Source organism: Ovis canadensis, chromosome 5, assembly GCF_042477335.2.
Source record: "Ovis canadensis isolate MfBH-ARS-UI-01 breed Bighorn chromosome 5, ARS-UI_OviCan_v2, whole genome shotgun sequence".
Lineage (NCBI taxonomy): Eukaryota > Metazoa > Chordata > Mammalia > Artiodactyla > Bovidae > Ovis > Ovis canadensis.
The window spans coordinates 107,674,261-107,688,773 of NC_091249.1; the positions used below are offsets into that span (position 1 = coordinate 107,674,261).

Genomic DNA, 14,513 nt, shown 5'->3' on the forward strand with positions numbered 1-14,513 from the left:
TATGCCGTTACCTGGGTGGCAGGTTTGGCATTGGGAATATTAAATACTTTACTCTACCTCTCATTTCAGGGATATTCAGTGGAAAATTTGGGAGGCTCTGCTTGCCACTGGGATTAATCCAGAATTGACTTTGCTTTTAGCTTCCCCTATTTATCACTTCACGGAGGGAGGTGAAGTGCCTCTGTTGTGTGTGATGAAATAGGAGAACGCATGAAAGCATGCTTGTGAAATGCTCCCATTAGGACGATGCCTAGTGGATGGCCTAGGCAGGGATGCACACACCTGAACAGATCAAATAAAAGGAGTACAAGAGATGAGGAAGACTGAGGGATTTACCACTGGAAACTGCATAACTTCTATTACAGTTACAACTGGAGACAGATGATAGGAAGGCTGAAAACAACCTAGTTTTAAATATATTTCAGTTCTGCAAAAAGGAGGGCTAGCAACAAAATATTACACCATTCAAATTTAATATCCTATATTTCTGTAGGTCTACATATGGAAAATGTCACAAGATATCATGCATAAATAAATCACACAATCAATATGCTTGATTATGATATTTGCATATATATTTTTCCCCCAGGGCCAATAACAGAGCAGGCATAGTAAAGGCTAAAAACCCAGGTTTCTTTGAAGTTCAAACCTTTGTAAAGTGCTGGTGAGAAAGAGGCAATCCTGATTCCACGAAATATATGTTCTGGCATTTTTAAAGCAACATTTTAACTGAAAAATAGAACAATTGCTTGAAAAACATGATTGGGCACAATAACACAGGTGAATAGATATGTTCAAACACACAAATGAACATCTTAGACCTTTTCTGAAAGAGCTTACAGTAGTTGGCTTTTGTATATACATGGTACAGATTCTCACTTCAGCTTCGCCAAACAGAATGAACGATATTGCAGCCTTGTAGTTTAGAAGAGATCCAAAAATTCAGAAGAAAACTGCTGACTGTTTCTCTGAGAAGAGTTATCCAGGTAATAAAAAGAGGAACATCAACTTTTCTCAAGACTGAGTGTATGGTTACTGACTCTGCTACCTGACTTTGTGTTACTTATGTGAAGTACTGCAAGCTCTGGTGGTTTAAAAAAAAGAAAAAGCTAATCTTGAATACTGTGATTTTTGTGTAAATTTACAAACGTTTATCTTTCATTAGATTAGTTAATACAAGACAAATACATTTTTTACTGGGCTGGTTTCTAGGCAAGTAGGTCTGCGGTTTATCTGTGTTACCTTCTTCTATCTCGCCCTCACTTCCTCTCTCACAGCCGCCCTTGCAGCACCAGCTAGCCCAGCATCCTGTTCTGCTTCCTGGCAGACCAGGACTCCACTGCGATATCCTAAGCTTCCTCTCTAAGACACAGCCTCAGACGCCGACCAGTAGTCTCTGAATTTTTTGACTGAGCATCCTATTGTAAGAATTTTGAGTACACCCCCAATATCTTTATAAATGACAAGCATCAGTTCAGTTCAGTCGCTCAGTCATGTCCAACTCTTTGCCACCCCATGAACTGCAGCATGCCTGGCCTCCCTGTCCATCACCAACTCCTGGAGTTCACCCAAACTCATGTCCATTGAGTCGGTGATGCCATCCAGTCATCTCATCCTCTGTCATCCCCTTCTCCTCCTGCCCCCAATCCCTCCCAGCATCAGAGTCTTTTCCAATGAGTCAACTCTTTGCATGAGGTGGCCAAAGTACTGGAATTTCAGTTTTAGCATATATTACTGTTAACATATTATGACCACAGTAAAACACATGGAAATGGAAAATTTTCAATAGATGAGATAAGGATAAAGTAAATCACATTTTAAAAACTTTTTAAAATGTATTACTAATAATACAAAATATACTTTTCTCTAGAATGTTATTGCCAACAAATCTTTTACAGAGAATAACAATTGAATATGCTTCATGAAAAAACTAAGATCATGGCATCCGGTCCCATCACTTGATGGCAGGTCAAAGGGGAAAAAGTGACAGATTATATTTTCATGGGCTCCAAAATCACTGCAGATAGTGACTGCAGCCATGAAATTCAAAGACGCTTGCTCTTTGGAAGGAAAGCTAGGACAAACCTAGACAGCATATTAAAAAGCAGAGACATTACTTTGCCAACAAAGCAAGGCAATCAAAGCTCTGGCTTTTCTAGTGGTCATGTATGGATGTGAGAGTTGGCCCATAAAGAAGGCTGAGCACTGCAGAATTGATGCTTTTGAACTGTGGTGTTGGAGAAGACTCTTGAGAGTCCCGTGGACTGCAAGGAGATCAAACCAGTCCATCCTAAAGGAAATCAACCCTGAATATTCATTGGAAGGACTGATGCTGAAGCTCCAATACTCTGGCCACCTGATGCAAAGAGCCGACACAGTGGTAAAGACCCTGACGATGGGAAAGATTGAAAGCAAAAGGGGAAGGAACCAACAGAGGATGAGATGATTAGATAGCATCACCGACTCAATGGACAAGAATTTGAGCAAACTCTGGGAGTCAGTGGAGGACAGAGGAGCCTGGTGTGCTGCAGTCCGTGAGGTCAAAAAGAGTCGGACACAACTTAGTGACTGAGCAACAACATTATATTTTAAATTTTGTGATAGAGCAACACAGATGTCTGCTTTTATGTTCAGTTTATTTAAAGGCTCTCTGAAAAGAGCTCACAAAGATATGGGAATTTTAATGGAAGAATTTAGCTGGGTTGCTAAATCATACTTATATACTCCAGGAGATAGTGAAGGACAGGGAAGGCTTGCGTGCTGTAGTTCATGGGGTCGCAAAGAATCGGACATGACTTAGCGACTGAACAACAACACCAATTTATTTTTCAGTCTTATCACTTATTATGCGAAGATTTTGGTTAAATCTGATGGATATATTTCCATCTTACCTAATGTTATTCAAATGGTTTAAAAAAACCTATAAGATAACCAGAGGTTTTATAGGTTACATGCATTTTCAATCACAAACACATAGTGGGTGAGGGGTTGCTAACTGGAGTTAGTTACCTAAGTTTGAATCACAGCTCCCGGAGTCTCACTATTTGTATAGTGATGGGCAAGTAGATTAGCCTCTCTATGCTATAATTTTCTCTTCTGTAAATTAGGATAGTAATAGAACCTACTCGACAGGGTTATTTAAAAATTTTAAAAATCAATATTTATAAAGCACTTAATATATCTGGCATATGACGTGATGTGTGTGTGCTTAGCCGTGTCCGACTCTGCAACCCAATGGACTGCAGCCCACCAGGCTCCTCGGTCCATGGAATTTTTCAGGCAAGAATACTGGAGTGGGTTGCAATTTCCTTCTCCAGGGAATCTTGCCTCCCCAGGAATCGAACCCACATCTCCTGTGTCTTCTGCACTGGCAGGTAAATTCTTTGCCACTGAGCCACCTGGGAAGCCCCCTGTCTGGCATATACTGTTAGTTAAGTATATTAAGAAATATAGAGAGAATTCTCATGCCCTGCTACTGGGAGTGTAATACTTAAAACCACGTTTAAAATCAGTTGGGTACTATCTACCAAAATTAGACATAGACTTACCCTGTGATCTAGCATATCCACCAAGATACTATATTTTAAAACAAGAGTAGTCTTTGGTGGCTTTGCTTGACAGTTCAGTTCAGTTCAGTTGTTCAGTCGTGTCTGACTCCTTGCAGCCCCAAGGACTACAGCACGCCAGGCTTCCCTATCCATCACCAACTTCCGGAGTTTGCTCAAACTCATGTCCGTAAGTCGGTGATGCCATCCAACATCTCATCCTCTGTTGTCCCCGTCTCCTCCTGCCTTCAATCTTTCCCAGCACCAGGGTCTTTTTCAAGGAGTCAGCTCTTCACATTAGGCTTTGCTTGGAATAGGACAAAACTAGAAATAACCCACACTGCATCTAAAATAGAATGGATAGGGAAATAGTAATTTATATAGCCACTGGATGCTATTCAGCAAAAAAAGGAATAATAGGGACAAACCACAGCTACAACAACATAAATAAATCTTACAAATGAAGATGAGCACAAGAACCAAGACACAAAAGAGTATATAGAGTGTACAGAGTATATATATAAGACTCAACGTATATATATAAGACTCAACACCCACTGCAGTGTTCTTGCCTGGAGAATCCCAGGGACGGGGGAGCCTGGTGGGCTGCCGTCTATGGGGTCACACAGAATCAGACATGACTGAAGCGACTTAGCAGCAGCAGCAACAGCAACTTACATAAAGTTCAGTGACAAGAAAAAACAGAATGTCAGCTTAGGAATGCACGTATAGATAGTAAAACTGTAAGGAAAAATAAACAAATAGTCATCACAAAAATCAGGCTCATGATTCTAAGAAAAAGAATAGAACTGTAACTGAGTAGGGGCGGCTGTGAGTGGGGGGCAGTGTGTGTGTGTGTGTGTGCACCCTTGATGAGTGCTGATAACACTCCATTTTCTGGACCGGGAGATTGCTTAGGAATGCTTACTTTATATTTATTAACTACATGCATCAGTATTATGCACTTTTCTGTATATGTTATATTTCACAGTGCAGAAGTATTTTTAAAAACTGCTATACAAGTTTTGTTTTCACAATTAACCTTAGTTTCTGGCTCCAGCTTCTTTGCTGGGAAAACTGCTTATGAGAAATACCTCAAATGAATTCCATGTGGTTGCTCTCGCTGGAAGCTTGGAATCCTTCCTTTCTTTAAACAGTTTTTTTTTTTTTTTAAGTCTAAGTAACTCACTCACTTACAGAAGTTTTGCATAAAATAAAGTTTGTTTTTTTAAAGTCAATTGTTGAAAATACCATCGTAAGTTGTATTAGAGAAAGAATATCTTTTCTACTATAGCTTTCCTTTAGTGGCTCACAGAATTGTCATTTTAAAATGTATTTCATTACTGAAACATAATCTAGTAAATACCACACTGAAACAGAATCTATTCAACACCATAACATGAGACATATTGAAAACATCTGTGCTTTTTGTTTAACATTACAGTAAACTTCCCACATTGCGTAACATGTTCCAATACTTGTGTCTTTAGGTCTTTAGCAATGTTTTATATTCATATGCTCAAGGTATTTGCTATCAAAGGAATGCAGTTTCCCACCCCCGCCCCCGCCACCCCATTTGTGTTCCATGTGTTGCTGGGAATAACACTTATCTTCACAAGAAGAAAACTATTTTTCCAATGGTATGTTGCTTTTTGACTTTTTATTTTTAAGGAAGCTCAGAAAAGACTTCATAGCCTTTATAATTGGTGAATTTTCTTTAAAGTATTGCTTGAATCGTTCATTCCTTAAACATTTTAGAAATATCATTGAGCTTTACCTTCAAGTTGGGATGTCCAGTTTTTAGTTCAGTTCAGTTCAGTTCAGTTACTCAGTAGTGTCCGACTCTTTGCGGCCCCATGGACTGCAGCATGCCAGGCCTCCCTGTCCATCACCAACTCCCAGAGTTTTCTCAAACTCATGTCCATTGAGTTGATGCCATCCAACCATCTCATCCTCTGTCCTCCCCTTCTCCTCCTGCCTTCAATCTTTCCCAGCATCAGGGTCTTTTTCAAATGAGTCAGTTCTTCACATCAGGTGGCCAAAGAGCTGGTTTCAGCTTCAGCATCAGTCCTTCCAATGAACACCCAGGACTGATCTCCTTTAGGATGGACTGGTTGGATCTCCTTGCAGCCCAAGGGACTCTCAAGAGTCTTCTCCAACACCACAGTTCAAAAACTGAACTTAGTGATTAGCTAATTGTGATAGGGCTTCCCTGGTAGCTCAGTTGGTAAAGAATCGACCTCCAATGCAGGAGACTCCAGTTGGATTCCTGGGTCAGGAAGATCCTCTGGAGAAGGAATAGGCTACCCACTCCAGTATTCTTGGGCTTTTCTGGTGGTTCAGACAGTAAAGAATCTGCCTGCAATGGAGGAGACCTGGGTTCGATCCCTGGGTTGGGAAGATCCCCTGGAGAAGGGAATGGCTACCCACTCCAGTATTCTGGCCTGGAGAATTCCATGGACACAGGAGCCTGGTGGGCTACAGTCCATGGGGGTCACAAAGAGTCAGACATGACTGAGTGACTTTCACTTTCACTCAGAACATTATCTATTAACTGTAATACATCCTTCAGGTGAAGATGTTAGCAAAAGTAAGTATAAATCCATACCTAAACCAGTTTTTTAAAATTTACTTTTAATTGGAGAATAATTCCTTCACAACGCTGTGTTGGTTTCTGCCGTACAATGTGAATCAGCCATCAGTAAACATACACCCCCTCCCTAGGTTGTCAGAGCACTGGGTGGAACTCCCTGTGGCACACAGCAGCTTCCCACTACCTGTCTGTTTTACACAGGATCATGTATCTACGTCAAGGCTGCTCTCTCAGTTCGTCTTACCCTCTCCTTCCTCTGCCATGTCCACAGTCCATTCTCTAAGTCTGTTAAAACAGTTTTTTAATGATTATTGCCAACTGATTGTCAATCTGATTAGTCATTAGTTTTCCACCTTACAGTGTGACTCCCAGAGAGTGCCCGAAATGTCAGCTCAGTCCATTGTGTTTGCCCGTTCTTGCATTATTAACATTGTCTCCATTGATCCATGCTGCAATAGTTTACTTAAATGTCATCTATAAATCCATTTAGTCAGATACAGAAACTGCAACATGTGGCAATATGGAACCTATACATATGTTTATCGATGGCTGATTCATATTGATGTTTGGCAGAAACCAACACAATTCTGTAAAGCATTTATCCTTCAATTAAAAAACAATTTTAAAAAAGTGAACAAAGGAGAGAGTCCTCCCCTCTCCCACTGTGTGTTGTGGTGCTCCCACCCTCTCTGCGGAACACCCTGAATGCCTGCCCACTTCAGGATCAAATCCGGGTGCCACCACCAACCCTCACATTAAATATCAGCAGAGCTTAATTTATTTCCTTTTTTGGGGGGGGTCAAAAATAAATGTTTGAAGATAAAAGTTCAAATACCTTTTCTGGAATTTCAGGGGTCGATGCTGGCTCCCCACTTTGGAGATGCATCTCACACTCATATGCAGTTACATTTTATCTCAGGATAAGAACATCTATCTGAGTGAATATGAAATGATGGCATGCCAGCCAGGAAAACAAAAACATACTGTTAAGGCTGTAGGTCCTTCCTTACGTGTGTGTTCTGCAGTGACCTTGAGGTTAGAGGACATAAAATAATCCAATTTGTTATACTCTGGCAAAAGTGAAAACAAACAAACCCTTAATGCTACTAATGAGGGGAACTACAAATATATAAACCCAATAAAAATTGTGCATACAAGAGAAATGACTATTTAAAAAGTAGTCTTTAAGATAATTATTAAAAAAAAAAATCTTTAAGATATCAGGAAATGGACCATCAGTGATATTGTGTGACTAGCTCCTGTAATAACTGACCCCAAAATGTCTGGTTTAATTCAAGAAAGATCTATTTTCTCACTCATATCACAGTACAGTGCATGCCGTGAGGAGGCTCTGCTGTAACTAATCATTCAGAGACTCGGGTTGCTTCCAAACTGTAGGTCACAGTCAAACACATGGCTTCAAGGTTGACCTGGCTTCATCCAGTTGGTAGATAGCCAGATGAAAAAACATGGAGATGGCACACTCCTTAACTGCTCAGGAGGGATCATATTCCACCAGTGAGAACTAATCTCATGGCCCTATCTACATGCAAAAACTCTGGGACATGTCCTTTCTCTATGGGGCCTGGAAGAGAAAATGAGTTTGGTGAGCATCCAGCTAGTCTTTGTCAAATAAACGGAGTTGGTCTAGGGATTCCACGTATCACCAAGCCTGACACTGGGAATCTCTTGGGAAGCTTCTAGCACTCTCATTTCTGCCTGCTGTAATGCAGGCATCAGAACACCAGCACTAATTTTAGCTCTTGCTATTCCCTGAATAAGCCATGACCCTCCACATCTCTATGTCTTTGCACGTGATTTGCATATAAGGTCTGTCCGTTCTTTCCAGTATTTCTAACCTCCCCTTCCTCCCAAGCTAGCAGGCTTCTCCTCCTCTTCTAAGACCTAAGACAGTGGTTACTTCCTGCATGCACTTCTCTCTGATGACAAAGAAGGCACAGATCTCTTCTTAACATTCACTGAACTTTATCTTTGCTCTTTGTTCCTACCTCTATTACTGAATGCATAAGCCTACCTGATAATTTTTAAGGAACAAGCACATTTTCAAAAGGATCAGATGCATCAATATTCACCACATAGTGACCATTAATAATAGATTTAGCTTCTCAAGAATAAGGACTGGGTCTTATGTATCTTAATACCTCCCATAGATACCAGCACTGGCCTGGCTTACATACTCAATAACTGAGGAAAACCTGACCGTTGTCTGCCACTTTCCAGCAACTTCCCAGCTTCCCAACCCTTCCTGCCCCTTTCCAGCAACTCTAACTCTCTCTCTCTGTCTCATGGTAAAATGCACTAAACGCAACATTAACCACTGTCACCATTTAAAAATGCACATTACCACATGCACCTTGTTTGCAATAGTTCATTTCACATTTTCATCTTACAAAACAGAAACTCTACACTCATTGAACTCCAAATTTTCCTCTTCCAGAAGCCCCCTTAAAACTAGCATTCTGCTTTCTAAGAGTCTAACTACCTGAGATATCTCATACAAGTGGAATAATGCAGTCTTTGTCTTTCTATGACTAGCTTATTGCCCTCAAGATTCATTCATGTTGCAACATGTGACAGGATTTCCCTCTTTTCTTAGACAGAATACTATTTCTATGTATATACCACATTTTCTATATCTGTTCAACCATTCCCGTGTCTTTGCTTTCGACTTGGGGTTACTGGTGGTGATTGATGACCCATGAGAAAAGATGATCTTGTACTATTTTGGGGTGCTTCTAGAGACTAAAAGAGAAACTATACTGGGTGCAAAGGGAAATACGATTTTTAAACATCAGTGCCTTAGGTAAAGAATGCCCCCCCATTATACTCTATCTGAGCACGAGAAACTATTAAACCCCTTTCAACTGAGCAACCGGGGCCTACAATAAAAAGCTGCTCACATTCCAAACGCCTCTCACCCTAGGGTTTTAACTGCCCTACTCAGCACCTCCTGTTTCATAGCCTGAAAATAGTTCTGTTGAGAAAAGAAACAGCAACATTTTAAAGCAGGGCAAAATAAATAAAGGGATAAACAAGAACTCTTTCAACACGGAGCACTTGCGAGAATTTTCATGTTTATGGAGAGGCAGAGCCCCAGAGTAAACTCTGGCTCCTCTTCGCAATGGATTCCAGTGTTCACTTGCATCGAGGCAGTTTGAGGCCCTTTGGGGACACTCACAGCCTTTAGTTCAAGGCGTTATCATGAAAGAATCTAAAGTATCCTTGCATTAGCATGATCGTTATTTTTTCAGCTGGTCTGAGGAGCTATTATTAAACATGTAGCCATAATGCGTACAGAAAAATCCCCCACGTAAGCTCGCATTTGGTCTGTAAACACGTTAAACAACCTCACGCGTAACGACTTCCTACAGCTATCACAATCAGGACCTCAACACTTAAAACAAAACAAAACAAAATCCTTCGGCTTTTGGTCAAAAAAGATGCCAAATATAGCTTGAAGTAGTAAATAATCCTCCCGAGAAGCGACGTTCGCGAATTAATTGGTGCGTGAACAAAGAACCCTTTCTGCACCACGATGAATGTTGCCTTTCTTTTTTTTTCTCTCGCAAGTATGATTGTAGAAAACAGCTGTACTACATGTTGACAAATGACCAAGCGGCAGACTTGGTAAAAACACTTTTGGTCAAGGCCAAGAAGAGGGTAGAAAAAAAGGGGGGCTGCTGGAGCGGCCGGTGGCTGGATTCCCTGGCTTCCCTTACCCTTTTTTACCCCCTAGTCTTTAGGGAGCAGGGGCCGCAACCGCCCCATCACCACACCCCGCCCCCCACCCCCTTCCCCCCGCTCGGCTCCGGTTACAGCCTTTCGAGCTGAACAAACTTGCTGCAGGCGGATTGGTGACCGGGAGCTCTCGGGCCGGGGCGTCGTATTTATTAATTTATATTCCGCGGCGCCCCGCGCAGGCCGTTCCTTTGTATCCCGCCCGCCGCCGCCGCCGCTGCCCCGGCTCGGGGGGGAGCCTCAGCGGGCAGCGAGGCCCCCGCGTCCGCCCGAGGACACCCCCCCCCTCCAAGGCCGGCACGTGCGGCTGCCGCCCGGCCCGCAGAGGGGGGCGGAGGCCCGGCTTTCCCCCACCCGCCGCTGAGCCAGAAGCAGGAGGCGCGGCGGCGGGCCGCCCGGCCGGGGGAGCGCGGCGCCCGGCGAGTCTCCGCGGCGGCGGCGGGGGCCCGGCAGCGGGGACGGCGGGGCCCCCCGCCCCGGGGATGCGCCCCGGCACTTCCTGACTGGCTGGCGGCGCGCACGCGGCCCCCGGGGCTCGCTCGCCCGCCCGCTCTGCGTCGGCCGCGCCGCGCGGGAGGCGCGCGAGGAGGGGGAGACGCGGCCCGGGATGAGCTGATTGCTGGGGGGCGCGCGTGGTGGTGGCGGGGGGCGGAAACCACGCCGCCGCCTGGCCCCCCGCAGGCCGCGAGGAGCCGACCTTTCTCCGCGCCGCCGCCCGGGCCCGGGGGACTGGAGACCATGTACGTACGCGTCGCGGGCCCGCTCTGGTCTCCAGCTCCGGCGCGTGCCGTGCGCCCCACCCCGGGCCCGGGGGGCTCTCGCGCGCCCGTCCTCGCCGCGCGCTGCCCCCCGCGCTCACCACGCGCCTCTTCTCCCCCTGGTCTCGGCCGCCTTAGGTCCATTCACATCGTGGCGCTGGGGAACGAGGGGGACGCGTTCCACCAGGACAGCCGGCCGTCGGGGCTCATCCGCGCCTACCTGGGGAGAAGCCCGCTGGTCTCCGGGGACGAGAGCAGCTTGTTGCTGAGCGCGAGCGGCGCGGCCGCGCGGCCCGTGTTCACCGAGTATCAGGCCAGCGCGTTTGGGAACGTCAAGCTGGTGGTCCACGACTGTCCCGTCTGGGTAAGGGGGCTGACGGAGCTTTCCTTTCCTTTTCTTTCTTTTCTCCTCCGCCCCCCCTCCTCTTTCATGAATGTCAACGTCCGGGTCACTGGGGGAGAGTTTTCTTTTTTTTTTTTTACATTTTGGGGAAAGTCTTTGGTCCTTCGTTTCAGGGGGCAGGGGCCAGCCTAATCAAAGAACACTCTTAGAAGGCAAAAAAGAAAAAAAAAAAAAAGCCCCAGTGAGAATATGAAGCACTTAGGCGTACGTTTCACGATTGTGGGTTGTCTCTTGGTTAAGACAGCTGACCCTTAAATGTCCCAACCCCAAGGGACTCGGGTCACTAAGTTTCACCAGCAGAGAGCAGTGGGTTTTTTTTTTTTTTTTTTCTTGCCTATCCTGTGTGGGGGATATAGTAATATGAGTGTTCTAAAAATAAAGATCTCTGAAAGCTCAACAGAGCCAAAATACATTTCACTGGGGGCCAGCTCAGAAATAGGACCCCTGGAAAGGAGGGGGAAAGTCAGGGACTGAGAATTAAATTTAAACAACTCGTTTATAGCACTTTGAAAAAATTTTTAATTAGTTTTTAATTTTAATAGTGCAGATGTTCCTGATATATTTAGCCATTTCTTTTTCCTGACCCGTAAATCAGAAATATTACTGATACTATTTTGGGACTTGAAAAAAGCTTTAAATTTGCGATGATTAGAAGAAATTGTAATGAAGTTGATAAATGCTAGTCTAATTCTTGAGTGATAAAAGAAGAAAGAAATCTACACCCTGATGGTATAAATGTTTTTCAGTACACAGTAGCATCCAGAATGTTTTCATGTAATCTTATTTCAAAGTTTCTGAGTCTTTACTAGTATAGAATCTACATTGCAGCTAAGTGTTATATTTTATAACAGAAGAAGGTTTAAGGTGTGAAAAAAAATAGAGATTATCTTTATGTGAGGTTTACATTTAAACCACAGTTTAAGAAAAGTGAATTAGGGACTATAGGCTACACCTATACAAAGACAGGATACACCTTTCCAAAGAAATTATAAAATGTCTGTAAAAACATTTCTTATGTGGATTTCCATATTACAGAAAGAAAAGATCACTTGTCCAAATGAATTTTCAAATGAAAAGTAAATTTATGTTAGTAGACTAAAATAAATGAAAAACAGGCCTTTTCAGTCTAACAGGGAGGCTATTAAACTCCTAATTACGACATTGATGATGCTGATCATAAGAAGCATGGGTAGAGAACTTACTGGCTGGAGTCCATGCAAACAAATGAAACCCTTCTTCCCCTTTGATCATTTCATTGTGAAAAATCATACAATCTAAAAACTTACTGGGTCTACACTCAGTTGGACAAATATTGAGTGAATAGAGTAAATAAATGGAGGGGAAATAAAATAAGCTGAATTAGGATGTTAGGATAACCTTTCCTGTTTTTTTTGTTTTGTTTTGTTTTTTTGAGCAGTTAACTCCTGTTGATGTTATTATTAATAATTTAACAAAAAGCAGTGCTTGTGATCCCATGGATTGTACTAAATGAAATCTTCCAAATCAGTTAAAATTAACCTTTGTCGTCTAGATTTTTGATTGTTATGTTTTATTATTCTAATCACCTTTGTTTGGTTAACTCTGGCCCTTTTTAAGGCATTGAGTTTGTATGTAACCAGGCACAGTTTTCTGGGTTATAATGGTCTTCAGGCACAGTAGAATGTGTTTGTAGAGCTACTCTTTAAAAGATGCTTTTCTTCTCTAGGTTGTAAGTAAAAGCCCGTTGGAGGTATGAAAGTTGATTGTATTCATCAGCTGGTATTTGACATGTACTGAATCAGAATATTAAACACAGCAAAGCAGATAGAGCACAAGTTTTGCTATCAAAAGGACCTGATTTCAGATCCTCACCTTGGTAGTTAGTGGCTGTGTTCCTGGGTAAAGTCACTCATCCTCTTTTGGCCTTATTTTCTCTGTGTGTAAAATAAACATAATAATCACCCCTCCACCCCCCGCTAGAACTATGCCAAAGAGTAAATGAGAGAATAGTGTAAAGTTCTTAGCATCCAGACTGGTATGTAGTAAATACTTAATAAGTGGTAGCTATGACAATAATAAAGTATTTATCACAACTTTAACATAGCCATGTATTGCTTACCCTAAGCAAAAGTAAAGTTTTCCTACATCTCATTCAAGATTTACACACAAGAACACATAGGCAGCTTGTTAGTACTTGGTATTAATAGATGCTGTATTGCAGCCCCACAACCAAGTACAATGGAATTGTTGTTTCATTGTAAAAATTCAGATTCCTTTTAAAAGATGAGTTCCATTCCCCAGCTGTGGCTCCAAGCCTTGTGTTGCATAACTATCCTGAGGAAATCCTGGAACTGATTTATGAGGGTTGGGAGAATTTGATTTCCTTCGTATTTCTAGAAATCAGTGGAACATTTTCTCTTTGAGATAGTTTGAAGAAATGTGACGTTGTTTCCTTGGAGTTAGAATGAGATAGTTGTGCTCCTCTTTCCTAGGTTTCTTCTGTAGGTCTGCTGCCCTGCTCTGGATCTTTGCCATTTATACTTGGCACTTTAAATAAATGAGCTTCAAATTCATTTTATGTAGCTTATTATTTATTAATAGTATGTCTCTCAAATCCATGTTTTTTAAAAATATTTATTATTTCATTTCTAGCTCTTTTCCTGTTTACCAGAAATATTCCATAAAAAGCAGTGAAGTAATATATGCACACATTTCTTGTGCAGGGTTTGAAGCTCTGATTTGCATTAAAAAGTAAAATTAGTTATAGTCTTTATATCCTCAATACCACAGAGTTAATGAAGCCAAAACCCATTTCCTCATAATATTTTCCCTTACATGTCTCCTCTTTCCTTCTTCACCTCTCCAGTATTCTGGAATTTTGAACCATTTGGAATGCAAAGAGCAGTTACTTTGGATTTGTTTTCTCAGAGTTAAACGGCTGCTTGATATTGCTCCCACTTCTTTCGTTTGTTCGTCCCACTCATCTGACTTTGTCCCCTTTCTTTACTGTACTTCCATACCCTGTTGTACTTATACACTTTGAGCTTGAATACTATACCAGATACAGTTGGAACTGAATGGGTTTTTGTGGTTTGGGATTTGGAAATTAGCATAGAGCTCTGCTGGGAAGCTTTCACATTTTCTTGATCTGTGTCCTTTTCCACTTTTCCCTCTTCTTACATCCTCCACGATGTTCAAGGTTTTGCCTTTGCTGTTTGTAGCCCGATGGTTGGCCGCTTTTTTTTTTTTCTTCTGTTTCGTTTTTAAGTCTTCCTCTAAAAACGCTGTCCCACTTTGGGTAAGGTATTCATAACTAAAAATTCTGTCATTCGTGTTACTGAGTATACTTTTGGAAATGGGCAGGTTGTGAGGGTGCAGGGAACTGGGAGAGGCTTGGCCAGGGCATAGGGGTGTACTGCTTAGAAGACACTCTGCCAAAGGGCATTGCCGTGACCCTTCTCCAGAATTTTCTAGCA

At 42.6% G+C, this 14,513-nt stretch overlaps 2 protein-coding genes across 21 annotated transcripts in view; one reads left to right on the top strand and one right to left on the bottom strand.

The window, feature by feature from the left end:
- SPATA9 (spermatogenesis associated 9) overlaps window positions 1-11,320 on the bottom strand; it is a 57,226-nt gene extending 45,906 nt beyond the window's left edge. For 12 of the 19 annotated variants that reach the window (XR_011257376.1, XR_011257375.1, XR_011257373.1 and 9 more), the window contains exon 1: window positions 10,876-11,295. The gene's annotated coding sequence lies outside the window, so the exon portion shown is untranslated. Of the gene's footprint in view, window positions 1-10,756 lie in introns of all 19 variants that reach the window. The other 7 variants (XR_011257372.1, XM_069592598.1, XM_069592596.1 and 4 more) reach the window with 4 other exon arrangements.
- The window catches only part of RHOBTB3 (Rho related BTB domain containing 3), a 62,495-nt gene continuing 57,694 nt past the window's right edge, over window positions 9,713-14,513 (top strand). Inside the window, exons 1-2 of one of the 2 annotated variants that reach the window (XM_069592592.1) lie at window positions 9,974-10,637; window positions 10,794-11,019. In XM_069592592.1, the coding sequence (XP_069448693.1) occupies window positions 10,636-10,637; window positions 10,794-11,019 (228 nt within the window). In that variant the 5' untranslated portion in view covers window positions 9,974-10,635. Of the gene's footprint in view, window positions 11,020-14,513 lie in introns of both variants that reach the window. The other variant, XM_069592591.1, reaches the window with a different exon arrangement.